Genomic DNA, 15,510 nt, shown 5'->3' on the forward strand with positions numbered 1-15,510 from the left:
ACATGAAGGTAGACAAGTTCAACAACAAGTAACTACGTAAACACATATGATGGCCATGAGGCTTCGCGGGACGGATCAAGTCTCCATCCCTCGAGGTATACACCCACACGCCCGTCACCTAGTATGGGTATCACCTCCAAACAGTCACACGATATCAAATTCTTCGGGTTTATACCCTCAAAGCCAGAGTTAAAACTGTTACTTACCTTAACAGCGAAAAATCATACTCCAGGATGCCCTCGTCTCTGGACTCGGTCTCCAAAAGCTCTGAATCTTACCATAATCTTACCATCACCATGTGCTAAATAATCGAATTCCACAATTAAAACTACAAAATATGCCAAAAATTCGAAATCGGTCAAAACCCGGCCCCGAGGCACCCGTCTCATAATTCAATCAAAATGGCAAAATCAAAACCCTTGTCCTCTCCCGAGTCTAACCATATAAAATTTATCAAAATCAGACTTCATTTGGTCCTTCAAATCCTCACTTAAAACTCTCCAAAACTCAAACCCTAACTCCCTCAATTTCACTTTGAAATCATCAATCAAATCCCAAAAACGATGATGGATTCATGAAATATAACCAAAACTGAGTAGAAAACACTTACTCCAATCCATATGGTGAAAATCGCCTCCAAAATCGCTCAAATCCGAGCTCTCCAACTCAAAATATGACCGAATAATGAACAAACCCTAGTTTTATATATTTTTCTACCAGCTATTCTTCCTTGTTTATCGTGCCAAACGATCCCGAAACTCGTATTTTATGCCTCCAATGGATTCCTTGTGAAATTCTAGTCAAGTTAGGCTTTTGAATCACTCAATTTGACCTTATAATGAATGAGATATGTAGGTTTTAATATTTGCAAATAGTGCAGATTTTTAAATACGCCGTCAGTGGTAATTTCGTAATTAATCTGAAAGATCTGGCAACCTAATTCTTAGTAAAATGACCATAAAATCCTCATACGATGTCCAAATTCGACGATTCTTTTTGCTACGGGTCCATAATTACGATACGGATCTAATGCTTCAATAAAAAAAAATCGGAGCTCATTTGTTCAATATGATATCATTTATGATTGAAGAAACGGCGTCGAAACATAAGAAAAACGAGCACAACATAACCCAAACCTATCCAAAACTCACCCAAGGTCCTCGGGACCTCAACCAATAATTTTAACAAGTCATATATCACTACCCGAACTTAGTCGAACCTCCAAAACACTCAAAACAATACCAAAACACCAAATCAACCTCGAATTCAAGCCTAAGAATTTCTAAACTTCCAACTTTCGCCATTTCAAGCCTAATTCTACCACGGACCTCCAAATTATATTTCATACACACTCCTAATTCTAAAATCACCCGACGAAGCTAATCGAATCATAAAATTCCAAATCCGAATTCGTTTACTCATAAGTCAACTTCCGATTGACTTTTCTAACTTAGCTTTCTAACTAAGAGACTAAGTGCTCATTTTACTCCAAAACTACTCTGAACTCAAACGTACCAATTCGATACAACTCAACACAACCAAACAACAAATAAAGAAGCATAGATGGAGAAAATGGGGCTATAACTCTAAGAACAAACGACCAGGTCCTTACAAAGGGCTATGGCTCAACTGCTTCGCTATTTCACCATATTGCCTAAGGAATACACTGCAAGAGCGTAAGTTAGTATAGAAAGAATAATAGAGATCAAGGAGTTTTACCAACGGTTGGGAATATGATGACACTCGATGTAACAATAATTATGTCTCAATCCCAAGTAAACTGATGTCAGCAATATGAATTCTCATTTCTTTTAGTTATCCTCATTTCTTGCCAATTCATGATGACACTCGATGTAACCGTGGAAAAATTGAACTACAACACTTTCGGTATAAAAGAAAGAATTTTAAATTACAACACTTTCGGTATAAAAGAAAGAATTCAAGTATAGCTGGGGCTATTGTATATACAGGGCGCGATATTATGGTTTTAACAGATTAAGTGGAAGTTATCTGTGACGTTCCAATGAAATTTGTTAATCAAAGGACAATAGAAGGGGCCATGGCAAATGCAAATCATAGGAAACTTGGATACGTCTATGCTTTCTAGGCATATACATTCAGAGTCACCAGACCATAAAATGGTTCGTTTAAAGTCAGTTATTTTCACGTTGTTGTTTGATCTTATCAATTTACGGTTCCGCTTTAGTGTTTTTTTCTTTTAAATTTTCAGTTATTCACTGCTCTACCCTCAAGGTAGGGATAAGGTTTGCGTACACAGTACCCTCCCCTAACCCCACTCATGTGATTATACTGGATTTATTGTTGTTGTTGTTGCAGTTCTTCACTGCGTTAGAATTGCTTGTATGTCATTTGTCCCAAAGGACTGAACATAATGATCCCTTCCATAATGATATCCCGTAACAATAGTGATTCCTTCTATTCACCATTCAACATATTAAAAGCAAAGGTTCTTGATTCATAACGAGATCCAAACTTTTTACAAATAAAGCAACTCAAGTTACTAAACGATTTTTTTACAAGCAAATATTATTGAGCTATCATCTTTCGAGGACCTTGAGATATAAAAATGAAATTCAATGTTAACATCAATTGTTTATCCAATGCTCGAAGCGAAGCTGCTTTAAACAAAGTTAAAACAATGAATATTTGGCCATACAAGCAGTTGGAAGTTGGGAATCTGCCTTGAAAAAATATTTGATACGCAACTAATCATAAGCATTTTATGCTACAAGCAAATGAACACCATCACATATAACAGAGTCAATTACAATTAACAACAAAACTGGCCCAGGAATTTTCCTTAAAACCCAGTCAGAAAATGAGCAGTTGCGTTCCACGAAGCAGCTCAAAATTTTAGAACTTGTGGTTTACCTGAGGCCTGCTAACAAACTCAATTGGCCGGAAACACCATCTCAGCTTGACCTTTTATATTAGTCGTAACTCGTATTCACCAGCCATCGTAATATATCTCACCCATGGAAGAGCCTGATAGCCACTTTTCTCAATAATCTTCAAGTAGCGAACCTAACATGCATTGAACAATCCATGTCATTACAATGTTAAGAACACACCATATCATATTAAAGCCCAGATAAAAACAAAAGTATACTTGAGTTGCCATGTAAAAGAGACTCTTCAAACACTAAACAAAGGAGATAAGTCATAGAAGGCAAGATATTTTATGGATGACAGTTCAATCACACAGCAGAGCCAGATTAGATCTTAAAAAGTTCGATCACTGGAGATTGTTACTTCCGGTTCTCTAGGAAGGCATATGGGGAACACTAAGTGCTTAATTGGAATCCACATATTAGTCAGTACTGTCGGAACCATATCTTATAAACTTGTCTCCACTTAAATCATTATTATTTAGGTGGTGAATTGCAGTATTACAGCCTATACCTGTACCGGAAAAACAGACCACACCCATAGGTAATTAGACTGTAGTATATGCAGTTACTGTACATGAAGAGATTACAATCAGCTATCCATCGCCCCATCATCCAGCACAGAACCCTCGCCCTGCCTCTCTTTTCTTATTGCAGTTTGTCAAGCACCAACAGTAGCCACTAGCGAGGAAAATAACTTGAAGGATAATAATTAAATGGACAGGTTTGTTTTATGTTTTGGCAGTTCTTTTAAATTTCTTCCAATGTGCCTCTACAGCAGAACTCAACCATCCGCATCACCTCATTGTCTCCTATATGCCTTGACATGTACAATAAGCCCTAATTCCGAATACCATTTGAAGTGTCAACCCCTAAAGTAATTGCCAGTTCTAAATCCTAATGTATGTAGAGTTAACAGCTCTATCCGAGACTAATAGTGGTGGCTCAATATTATAGACTAAGCAAGGTTATCATGTACAATAAGCCCTAATTCCGAATACCATTTGAAGTGTCAACCCCTAAAGTAATTGCCAGTTCTAAATCCTAATGTATGGAGAGCTAACAGCTCTATCCGAGACTAATAGTGGTGGCTCAATATGATAGACTAAGCAAGGTTATCAGCATGGGCCTAGAGATTACAGAGATGAAGGAGAAAAAAGACCTGGAAGTCTACGACTTATGTACAGCCAATGCTTTTAAGGGCTTTCTGAAACTTAAGTACAACTAATGCCTTTAAGGGCTTACCTGTATGCCAGAAACTGTAAAATAAGGTATTTCAAACTTCACACGTATGGGAGCTTTTCTCTCAGGAGCTGATTCTTCTGCTGTAATACTGGGAAGAGTAAACTCTGCTCTCAACATATATTCCTGAAAAAGAAATGAAAGTACGTATAGGCAAGCCCAACGAGAGAACAAAGAGAAAAGTAAAACTATGAGTTAATCTTCAACTATGATCAAGTCTATACTAACCTTACCACCTGGAAAAGATTTTATTTTCCAAATCAATGCATCTTTCTCAGGTGCATAAGTAGATGACCCCATTGATGTTCGGACATTTGGATTTGTAGCATCCGTTGCCACGGGTAACTCAATTTCAACATTGGTTGCAGTACTGAAATTATTGAAGAAACTCATAACTAGACATGGAAAGCTTTGTTATAATATATTGCATGCCATCCATAGTACAGAGTAAATGATGCATCTAATCAGTTGAATATTTCACATGTATACTTGATACACATACCTTCGTTCCTTGAATTGGCTCCGTGCTTTAACCACAATTTCCATACGGCTCCTAGAATGTCTTTCCACTTGAGCTTCTACCCATATGAGAGGCTTAACCTGAGAACAAGTACCACCAAGGGTTTAAACTATTTTGCTTAAGGACTTCCACAAGTAAACTAAAAGTTTTAGAGATGCAGTAAGCTCATGATTTACCTGAGTACCGAGTCTGTATGTCATAAGATCAAAAGTTCCATCTGGAGGTATGAATGATATAGTGCGATCGTTTTCAAATCGGGCCAAGCGAACACACCTATATTACAAGCAAAATTAGTAGAATAGAAAGAGAAGGGCAATAAGAGAGAAAAATGGGTTACTATCAATGTTAACACTTTTCAAAAATGCTGCCCGGAGTGACTGTCGGATCCTCCAAAAGTAATGCATTTTTGAAGGATCCGACACGGGTGCGGCATATTTTAGAGAGTCCGAGCAACATATGTTACTATCAGAAACTGGTCAGGATATTCGATCAAATTCATTTGACTAATTGTATGGGAGGTCTAGGTTTGCTGGTTCAAAAACCGTAGGCGGACCTCCTCCCAAAAAAAGTGACCTTTTACTACTTAACTACTTAATTCCTTTTCCCGACCTCCCATGCCCCATTATTTTCGAAAAGCCCGATATACAAGTAAATCAATTACCAATCCATACAATTCCGTTTGACAGGAGAGACCAGTAAATCATAACACCACAAAAAGAAATAACTGAACAATTTCATACTGATGAAACTTGATATCATCTAGATCAATGGCCTTCCCCTTCGTAGTTCGTCCTTGTGCTTCCAGCAACATTCTATCATTAAGACCAAGCTTACACTCAGGCATACCACTGCAAGAAAGAAACAGTAAGGCTTACATTCCAGATAACAGTCGCTCTATATACAGTAAGATAAAACCAACAAGTCAAACTCAACGAGACTGAGGAGCATGACTTTCAAGTAGTGGAACTAAGTGCTTTTTGTATCAACATAGGAAAAATCCCAGACATTCAACTTTACCTAAAGAAGTTGACATTCAAATAGGAGATAAGGTAGTGACACTACTAGCCTACAACCGATGCAGAATAAAAAGCTCACTAGATCACTGAAAACTGAAAGAAATCAAGGGAAGGGCAAAGAACAACTCAGTCCAACAACTAGACCACATATATTAAATCAAAAGGTTGGAGAAGGGACTTGCATTCAGATATGATTACAATTGGGACGAATCATACTCAGTTTGGAACATCTTTGAAGGTGATAGAAAATACCCTTAGAGATTGAAGGCCTTGTATTAGCTTCTAAAAAGGTTAAGTAAACAAATTGGAATAAGGACAAGAGACAATTGCGCAAGTGGTAAGCACCCATCCACCTCCAATCTTGAGGTTGCGGGTTTGAGTCACCAAGGGAGCAAAGTGGGGAGCTCCCGGGGAGGGGTAAGTAAAAAAAACAAATTAGAAGAGGGAACTAATTTCAACTTTCACTTGAGTACTTGAAAGTTTAACTAGGAGTATCAAAACTAGCCCTTACATGGTGCAACCCACCAATCAAGAAGTTAAGCGCTGGATTTGTATGCTTATTAGGACATGTGCCCCATAGATATCTTCGGGTGGAGAGGAGGTATGATTGCAAGTGCAACACCGGTTGATTGCTGCTATGGGTGTGTCTCTGAATATTCATTAATCCGTATAATTTTATTCGGCCTTGTAAACTTGATCAGGGGTGTCAAATGGGTGGGTTGGGCTAATATTGACGGGTTAAAATAAGTTGAATCAATAAATGGGTTGGGTTTAACCTGTCAAAATAGGCGTGCCAATTTGGGCTAAACAATGGGTCACAACCCAACCCGCCAACTCAAAGGCTTTTCTCATTGTTTGTTTGTTATTCTACAATTTGTTTAATTACCAACTCGAATTAATAAAAGTTTTTTCTTTATTTAGCATGACTACTTCAAAGTTCAAAGAACGCAACGTACCAAAATCGAAAAACTCATTTTTCTATGTTTCGATAAATTTTCTTATAAATCAATTTGGGATCCATATGCAACCGAAATTGGTCAAAGATTTTAGAATGGTTAGTTTGGGTTGTGCCCAAAATAACCACCAATAAGCAAATATCCTGCCTAGTCCGCTCAAGTCTAGGTGGGTTGAATGGGTTATTCTTCGGAGAAGGGTCAAATATACCCATGTACTATGAGAAAAGGTTTAAATATATCCCTAGTTATACTCTTGTTTCAAATATACCCCTGCCTTTATACTATTGATTCAAATATACCCCTCCTCCGTTAAGGTTGTCCAAAGTGGACATCCAATCCTACGTGGCATTGATATTTGATGAGGTGGATGTCACGTGGCATGCCACCTCAGTGCCCCTAACCCATTTTACTCCTCTCTATTTGTTCTTCCACTAATAAAACCCGAACCAAAAATGACTCATGTACACCCCTAGTGAAAAGCCCCTTCAATCCATCTGATAGGGTCCCAGCAACTATAACCAAAGAGTAAAATTCATCCTCCACATCTTCATCATCATTTTTCTGTCGAGCAATATACACTCTAAGCCTCCTTGTAACGTAAGATAAGACTAAGATGATAGAAGAGATTTATAAAGTTACCCGCAATTATGTTTAAGTGTTGTGATAGTATAAATATTTTTAATTTGTCAATGCATAGAATTTAAGCTAAAAAATGAAGCATTTTATGTGTACAAATAAATGAACCCGCTTGACCTCAAGCTTATGTTAAATGTTACCTGTGATTTTTTTCTTGATTCGATAACATAAGTGTATAGTATCAAAAACGACAATTCAATAGTGTGTGTTTGCAACATCAGGAGTATCGGAGTTATGAGAAGCCAGCGGCAAAAACTCATGTAGCATTGACTATTTTTCTAGGTGGTGGGGGAGGAAATTTTAGTGGTGGAAGAACAAATCGAGAGGAGGGGTAAAATGGGTTGGGGGCGCTGAGGTGGCATGCCACGTGACATCCACCTCATCAAATGCTAGTGTCATATATAATTGAATGTTCACCTTGGACAACCTTAACGGATGAAGGGTATATTTAAACTAATAGTATAACAGCAGGGGTATATTTGGACTAAAAGCATAACGAGGGACATATTTAAACCTTTTCTCATAGTACAAGGGTATATTTGGCCCTTTTCCGGTTAATCTTTCATGGTATAAACTTGACACCCCTAACCTCCATCTACACCTCTGTGACAATTAAAGCTCTCGAACTAAGTAGAGGGTCCTCAGAACTTCTACTTAGTGCCCGTCCCCTAGGCTACTCTAATCTTACATAGTTGTAAGATTAGAACAAAGAAGACCCAATCCCAGGAGGTCATATTAAAATCCAACATGCACCTAGAAATGAGTATGCAATGAAACATTAACAATGCCTAACTTTGCCGGGAAGATTTTAGCAATTCTAACTTATAATTGAGCGCTTGCAGATTATGATGGTCAAATTAGCTTGTATAGCAAGCAATTCTATTGGTGACGGAAATTTCCTGGGTGAGATGTATAAAGACTTGATCACTTTATAGCTACATTCAGTGAAAAGAAGGAACAAGGTTGTGAATTAAACTTTATTCTTTACATTACTAGCACAAAATGAGGTAAAAGTCAAACTGATTTATCACCTATATACATAATTTTAACATTTACCACCTAATGAACACTATGACTCATACATTGAAATGTCAGATTACCTGTAGAGGTAGGAACGTGCAATGCATGACTCAAAAATCTAGTGAATTATGTTTCTGATATACTATCTCACGCTAACTAAAGAATGTAAATTCATGCAGTTGGATTTCTTGGTATCTTAACTTAACTAAAGGGATAGGAGGAAAAGTAAAAAAAAAAAAAATTTATTAATTTTTTTCTTATGAGGCATGAGCCAGATAGTAGGTTCAGTAAAAATGGGAAGAATATCCTAACCTCAAGTATGTCCTCATCTTCAGTGCACCAACAACGTCTGACCTCACTATTTGCCCATTGCTGTTTACAAGTATATTAACACTCTCTACGACATCCAAAAATACCTGAAAGAACAACAAACTTCCATGTAGCCAATTGAAGAAAAGGAATTCCTCTTAAATAAACATGTAAACCTACTTCATTTTTCTTATAGCGTATCCCTTCACTCCGCCAGGACACAGCATTTGTAACTGCCATTGGAGGCCTCTGTGTAACCTCCATCCTATATGCATCAGTTTTGATAAACTCACTGAGAATCTTTGCTTCAGTGTATTGAGGATAACCAAAGTCCATCATTTCGTCAAGTAGCTCATACTGCAAAAGGCAAGAAACATCAGCTCAGTCAAAATTAACCAACATGATGATAATTTCCTCTCGAACTTTTGATCTTAAAGACACATGAAATTTCCCCATACCACAACAACAAAATTATCGCGAAGGGATTCCTCTTCTAACTCTTCAAAGTAATGCTTGAATACCTGCCAAAAAGGTAAAATAAAAAATGATAACTCTTCCCAAGTTCCAACTAAGAAAACAATTACCCCCTCTGTTCCATTCTACACGGTACTGTTACTATTTTGAGGAGTCAAACAAAATATTTCGTCCACTTCAAGAATATTTTTAACTATAAAATACTCTGATGTACACCATATTTTATATAGGAGTAGTTCATAATATGTAAATTTTACTTTAAAATTTAAAGGAATTGATGTCCAAATAGAGACCGAAAATTGAATGGGTTGACCCTACTTCAAAGTCCGCCGTTCTTTTGTAACTGAGGGAGTACTTGACTTCGGATTAACACAGTCAGAGGACACATCCTCAAATATCTACATTAGAACTTACATCTACAACACGGTGTAGAAACAGAAGGAGACTAGCCGCATTACAGTTCTGTCTCGATGCAGTCATGAGATACACATTGTTATGCTGTATAAACATGTAGGTCACGCCATTATCATATGCAACAGGATCCTGAGGATCACCCTGCAATGGATCAAATCACATAATCATCAAATTGCACAGCAAACATTAAACTTCTCAAGCTCCAATTATAAGTCAAAAACAATTCAACAATAATTATGAATCAATATAAGTCCTTGAACCTATGCTTGCAAAAAATTGCTTAAGATTTGAAGCTCTAAACTTGAAAGAAGTGAAATCATCAAAAGAAATTCTAACTCCTTCTCTAATCTATTAAACTTAATTGCATAATTTCAAATCAAACTATCAATTTTCACTCCCCTGAAGTCAAATTTAACTCCAATTTCAAACGCATCAATTATGAAATCTTGAACAGAAATGTTACCTCTTTTTCAATGAGCTTGGTGAAGAAGCGTTCGGCTTGAACGGATGAGACGTCGCCGCGGTAGTCACGCCAGACGAGAACCCGGCCTTTGATATCGAGGAGGAACAGCGCAGAGGCCGCCCCTGCCATGTGACTCTACTACTAATGATTGATTCCGATCAATATCGACGGATCGGAACGGAAAAGCTGTCTGGAGATAACCTTTTCCCGGTGAAGATCTACTGGTGTTAAGAGTTAAAACGGACAATTATTAGCTCCACTGATCCATTGTTGTAAAATGAAAATTTTCATGCGTTGGGTGAAGGATGGGTTTTGAGATCGAAATCGACTTCCGATCAAGTTGTTGTCATGGGCTGCTAGTGCAATCATATTGAGAGAATATCATTTATAGCCCATCGGCCCAAACATATAACACCCGGTAGCCTTAAAATTGGAATATCATTTTATAGCCCAAAAGTAATTTTAGTGGCTAGCCCAAAAGTAATTACGGCTCAATCTGCTATCCCTATCCCTATCCTTGCCCCGTTCTCTTCTATCATCTCGATCGATTGCCTCTCTCTCTGTAATTAGTCATTGATTTCTCCATATACTGTAAGAACTCAAACAACATCCCTTTTTATCAATTTTATTAAGGGGTTGTTTAGTAGATTAAATAAGAATAGCATTAGTAACAACACTTCCACTTTTTTTTTCTTTTCCTTTCTTTAATGTTTTCGCCGGAGCATTCGATGTTTGCCGGTAGAGCTGGTGAAAGGAGCGATGATGATTTTGTCATTCCCTTCTGAGCTTATTAATCAATTGGGGAATTTTGAGATAACCCCACCCGTATCTTGGCAGGGCATGCTCCCAGTGGGTTTTTGCAGCCATGGTGTCGTTGGATTCTCTTTTACACAAATCTGAGCCTCAATTTCTGGTTACTCTCTCTGTTTCATTTATGTACAATGAGGGTATGATAATTTTTTATTTTCTTTTCTGTGGAAGATGAATCAAACATATTTTACGTATTGAAGTATGTTTTTGAAAGTGATAATTGGAAACAAAATACATACTAAACAGACTATCACTATACAAAAAATATAAAAAATAGACTATGATTATACAAAAATATATACTAAATAGACTGTCACTATACAAAATAAACTGTCATTATACAAAAAATGTACAACATAGACTATAACTATACAATTTATATACAATAGATTGTTACTATACAAAATAGATTGTCACTATACAAAATATATACAAAATAGATTGTCACTATACAAAATATATACAAAATAGACTGTTACTATACAAAAATATATAAAATAGACTATCACTATACAAAATAGACTGTTACTATACAAAATAGACTGTCACTATACAAAAATAGACTGTTACTATACAAAAACTATACAAAATAGACGGTCACTATGCAAAAAATATACAAAAATAGACTGTTATTATACAAAAAATATACAAAATAAATATTTCGTATATGACCTGCATTACATATTTCATTCAATTCTTAGCTAATACTTATCATATCCAGAAGTACAAAATACAATTTAAAAGGGAAAAAAAGGATTGCTCTATCGCGCCAGATAGGGGTCGAACCCGCGACCTTAGCTTAGGAAGCAGACGCTCTATCCACTGAGCTACAGGCGTTTATGTTGTCATGTTCATTCCTTTCGGCTAGTATATGCAATATGTTTGGGCCGAAAGGCCATTTTCTGTAAGTGGGACAAAACATGGGCTATTAAAATTTTGAGGGGATATAGAGGATAGTTTTCTCAATCATATTTGGGTCGTATCGGGTAATATTGTCCTATTTATAACAAGTTGGGTGCACAATATATTAAAGAATAGCCAAATTTGTAAAGTTTTTTAAAAATTTAGACGCCTCAAAATCAAGTTCAATTGTGCAGGTAAAATTGAAAGAAAAATCTCACTTTATACCCATTAATTCCAAATTATTTAACCTTTAATGCTCAGGCCCAAACTATTTACCACTCCTACCCATGTGGCCCAAACTATTTACCCGCTAATTCTAGTGATGCTTTATGCGACCAAGAACTGAGGCATTGATTTGCCCTATTCTCCCATTCGTTCGCACTGGAAATTGAAATAACTTCAAGCATTCATGGTTTTAGAACTGCAAATAAGTTTTCAACACTAAAATACAGGGCCCAATTCAAAAATTAGATCATAGGAAGAACAGATCAATTTTTGAAACTCCATATGAATGAGTTCAAATGCAGATCTGATTTTTTTATAGTGTTTTACTGTTGAAATTCGTTAGTTATTGTTCTTTGATATGTAGATTGTACCTTTGATGCTGGTTTTTGGAGATTTATTGGACAAAAATTTAAATCCACCATTGAAGGACCTTGAAACTTGAAACTCATAACTTGGTTTGTTTGAGTTTTTAATTATTTTGATCCGATCCTGTATGGGTTTGTTTGAAAAGTTAATTGAAGGTTGTAGCTAAAGTTTTAGTCAATTTGGTGGAGATTTTGTAGTAGATTTTAGAAATTTGGGTTTGAAATATAGTTGAACCAGAGAAGAAGACGAATTTGTATTGTATACACAAATAGTATACAAATATACCATTTTAGTATACAATTCATTCCAACTATATACCCTATTAGTATAGATATATACTATATTGGTATCATATGCTAGTTGAATCATTTTTTGGTTGTATTAGTTGCATTTAATTGGTACAATATTTGATTTTCTTTTAATAATAGTAATATAGTACAATATCTTGAAATACCTTATTATATTAATATGTGGTACACTATTTTTTTATTTTTCTCTTTATGCATGTGTGTTATGTAATAGTAGTATAGTCATATAGTTGCGGGAAATTAACTAGTAAAATTGTATACCATATTGGTATAGTTATATACCATATTGGTATCATATGGTAGTTGAACATTATTTTGGTTGTTTTAGCTGCATTTTAAGTAAATTCTATTATGAAATTATTTATATGAACATGAGTTGTAATGCTGGAATTTTTGTGTGCCGATGGACATAAATTATGTGGATCATGTAATAGTTTTTATAGTTATAGGCAATTATTGGAACTACTCCATACAACTATATACCCTCTTAGTATACGAAATGAGCAAGTTGTTTTGCGAATATTTAGCTTGCATTACGAGCATGTAATTTTCTCATACTTTTATTGCGTCCTTTAATGTTTTGGTACAGTAGTATAGTCACAGATAGTTGTAGCATTATTCTAGAGAAATCACATGCTCTGTTGGTATCTATATATACCATATCGGTATCACATGGTACTACAAGTCTTTTTTGCTACTTATACTTTTGTTGCATTTTTCAATATTTTATTGTCATTTTATTCTAACTAGTATATATGAAGATTTGGTTATCGTAGATTATGCTTTCTTGCTCTATAACTGGTTGTATTACTGCTAATGGTAGAGTGTATACTGATATTTATAGGGAAGGAGATCAAGGTTTGCATGGCAATCACGTGTTGATTCTTAGAATCTGATTATGTAATTTATGGTGCTCATCAACAATCAATGTGATATTCAGTGAATTAGATCAAGTGACAACTGATATTATTTCAGTTTAATAATTGAATTTAAGAAAAAAAAGGTATATTGTACTAGTTATATTAAAAAAAAGGTGAACAAATATTTATTATATCAGTTATTTTTTCTTATTGTATAAAAAATAATCACAAAAAATAGTGAAAACAGTAAATGAAATTAGATTATGAAGAGAAAAAGAATTAAAAAAAGAAGAAGTTAAATGAAATTAGAAAAGGAAAAAAAGAAAAAAAAAAGAAAAAAAGGAGAAAAAAAAAAGAAAAAAGAAGAAGAAAAGAAGCATAGAAATAAAAAAGAATTGGAGAATAAAGAAAAATTCCCCACAGAAACTATTATAGGTAGGAAATGTAATTAGTTTATGAGTAGAAAAACAAATAAATAAACAAAGGTAAATAATTTTATTTTTGTGGGTAACTGTATCAAAACTCCTAAATTGAAGTCGGAGGCCTAAAGTTTCCAATTTGAGACTAACAAGTCTGAAGTTCAATTAAAATGTGTTTCTTTCTATGAAAGCCTTACTTCAAATTTCACGACTATATTTCCTTGATGCTTGCTGCAAATTTTTTATATTTTATATTTTACTAAAATTTTAGAAAGAGGAGGCATTCAAAAAAATTCACAAAGACACTAGGAGTGAAACTTTTTGGAAGGAGAGCTTTAGCGTAATTGGTAAAGTCAGGGGCGGATTTAGGGGGCCGGAAGGTATTCACTCGAACCCCATTCGCAGAAAGCTATTTTTTACCTCTATATATTATATTTTGAATCCCCTTGATATAGCCCAAAAGCATATCTTAGTGATCAAGGGGGTTCAAAACCTTTATAAGGTCATTGGTTCTATTTCCACTAGCTACAATCTTTCTAACTTTTTTCTTTTTTTTAAACCCTCTTGGCGGTAATTCTGTCTCTGCGACTGGGTAAAGTTGTTGCTGTATGACCGGGAGATCATGGTTCGAGACGTGGAAACAACTTCTTGCGGAAATATAGATAAGACTGCGTATAATAGATCTTTGTGGTCCAGCCTTTCTCGGGACCCCGCACATAACTAGAGCTTCGTGTCGCGGGCTGACTTTTTTTAGGAGTGGAACTTTTTAAATCTGAACGTGCAGTGATTACAATGACCCACTAATTTAGGCATTTAAACGTGAGTAAAATCTGCTTATCAGTTAGTTCTTATGTATTATCATCACTTGTTCTAATAAGAAATCATCTCAAGAATAACATAATGCTTCGTAAGATATTGGTTAGCATTTAATAATATGAGTTTCTAATGTGATCCAATATCTTAAGTAGTTGGACAAACTTAGATCACATCTTTATACTACTCAAGCAACTTCAAATGTAAGTGCTGGCAAAGGAGAAGTGGAGGAGGAACAACAATGTATACGTCCAAATTTGATAACCACGGTAACAGATAAGCAAGACATACGATGGGGTCGACCACAACACAGTGACTGACGGTCGCCCAAATGAAGGTCGACGACTAAAAGCGGGCAACTAAAATAGAATAATAACGGTAACCTAAACTCAGAAAGAGACAGGAAGAATATTCATTTGGATATTCTTTATGTTGTACTTTTTAGGTTTTTTTGGGGAATGTTCCTTATAAATAGGAGAAGATGGTGAATAAACAGGGGATCTGCCTTTTTTAAAACTAAGAAATATTGTAAAGTTGAGAGAAGAATATACGAAAGAGTTGTCTTATTCATTTTATTCAAGCACATGTTGTTCCACCTTTATTCATAAATCTCAAGATCCGATACACACATTGACTGTTTACTTTTCACGTCGTCAGAAAAGGAAATACCCAATCACACAATCATTGGGTGACAATTCTTTCACGCTATAACCCTTGTCATTTCTTGCATTTATTACATAGTTATAATATTATATATTTTGTCAATCATAGCATATTAAGCTCACTATTTACTGCTCCTAAACTCTACTCGTTATCCAAGAGTTTTGTTCTATTTGGTCTAGGATTT

General features: G+C 35.5%; 1 protein-coding gene across 1 annotated transcript; it reads right to left on the reverse strand.

The window, feature by feature from the left end:
* Positions 1 to 2,590: 2,590 nt before the first annotated feature.
* Positions 2,591 to 10,889, reverse strand: LOC107768126 (AP-1 complex subunit mu-2). The gene is made up of 11 exons (XM_016587229.2): positions 9,960 to 10,889; positions 9,497 to 9,637; positions 9,067 to 9,129; positions 8,789 to 8,965; positions 8,612 to 8,715; positions 5,412 to 5,519; positions 4,848 to 4,944; positions 4,654 to 4,751; positions 4,380 to 4,521; positions 4,155 to 4,277; positions 2,591 to 3,045 (listed from the first exon to the last, which is right to left on the reverse strand). Exons 1-11 carry the CDS (start codon positions 10,086 to 10,088, stop codon positions 2,947 to 2,949), a joined length of 1,281 nt encoding a protein of 426 aa, XP_016442715.2. The 5' UTR covers positions 10,089 to 10,889; the 3' UTR covers positions 2,591 to 2,946.
* Positions 10,890 to 15,510: the final 4,621 nt, after the last annotated feature.

This window comes from Nicotiana tabacum, chromosome 20, assembly GCF_000715075.1.
Source record: "Nicotiana tabacum cultivar K326 chromosome 20, ASM71507v2, whole genome shotgun sequence".
Classification (NCBI taxonomy): domain Eukaryota; kingdom Viridiplantae; phylum Streptophyta; class Magnoliopsida; order Solanales; family Solanaceae; genus Nicotiana; species Nicotiana tabacum.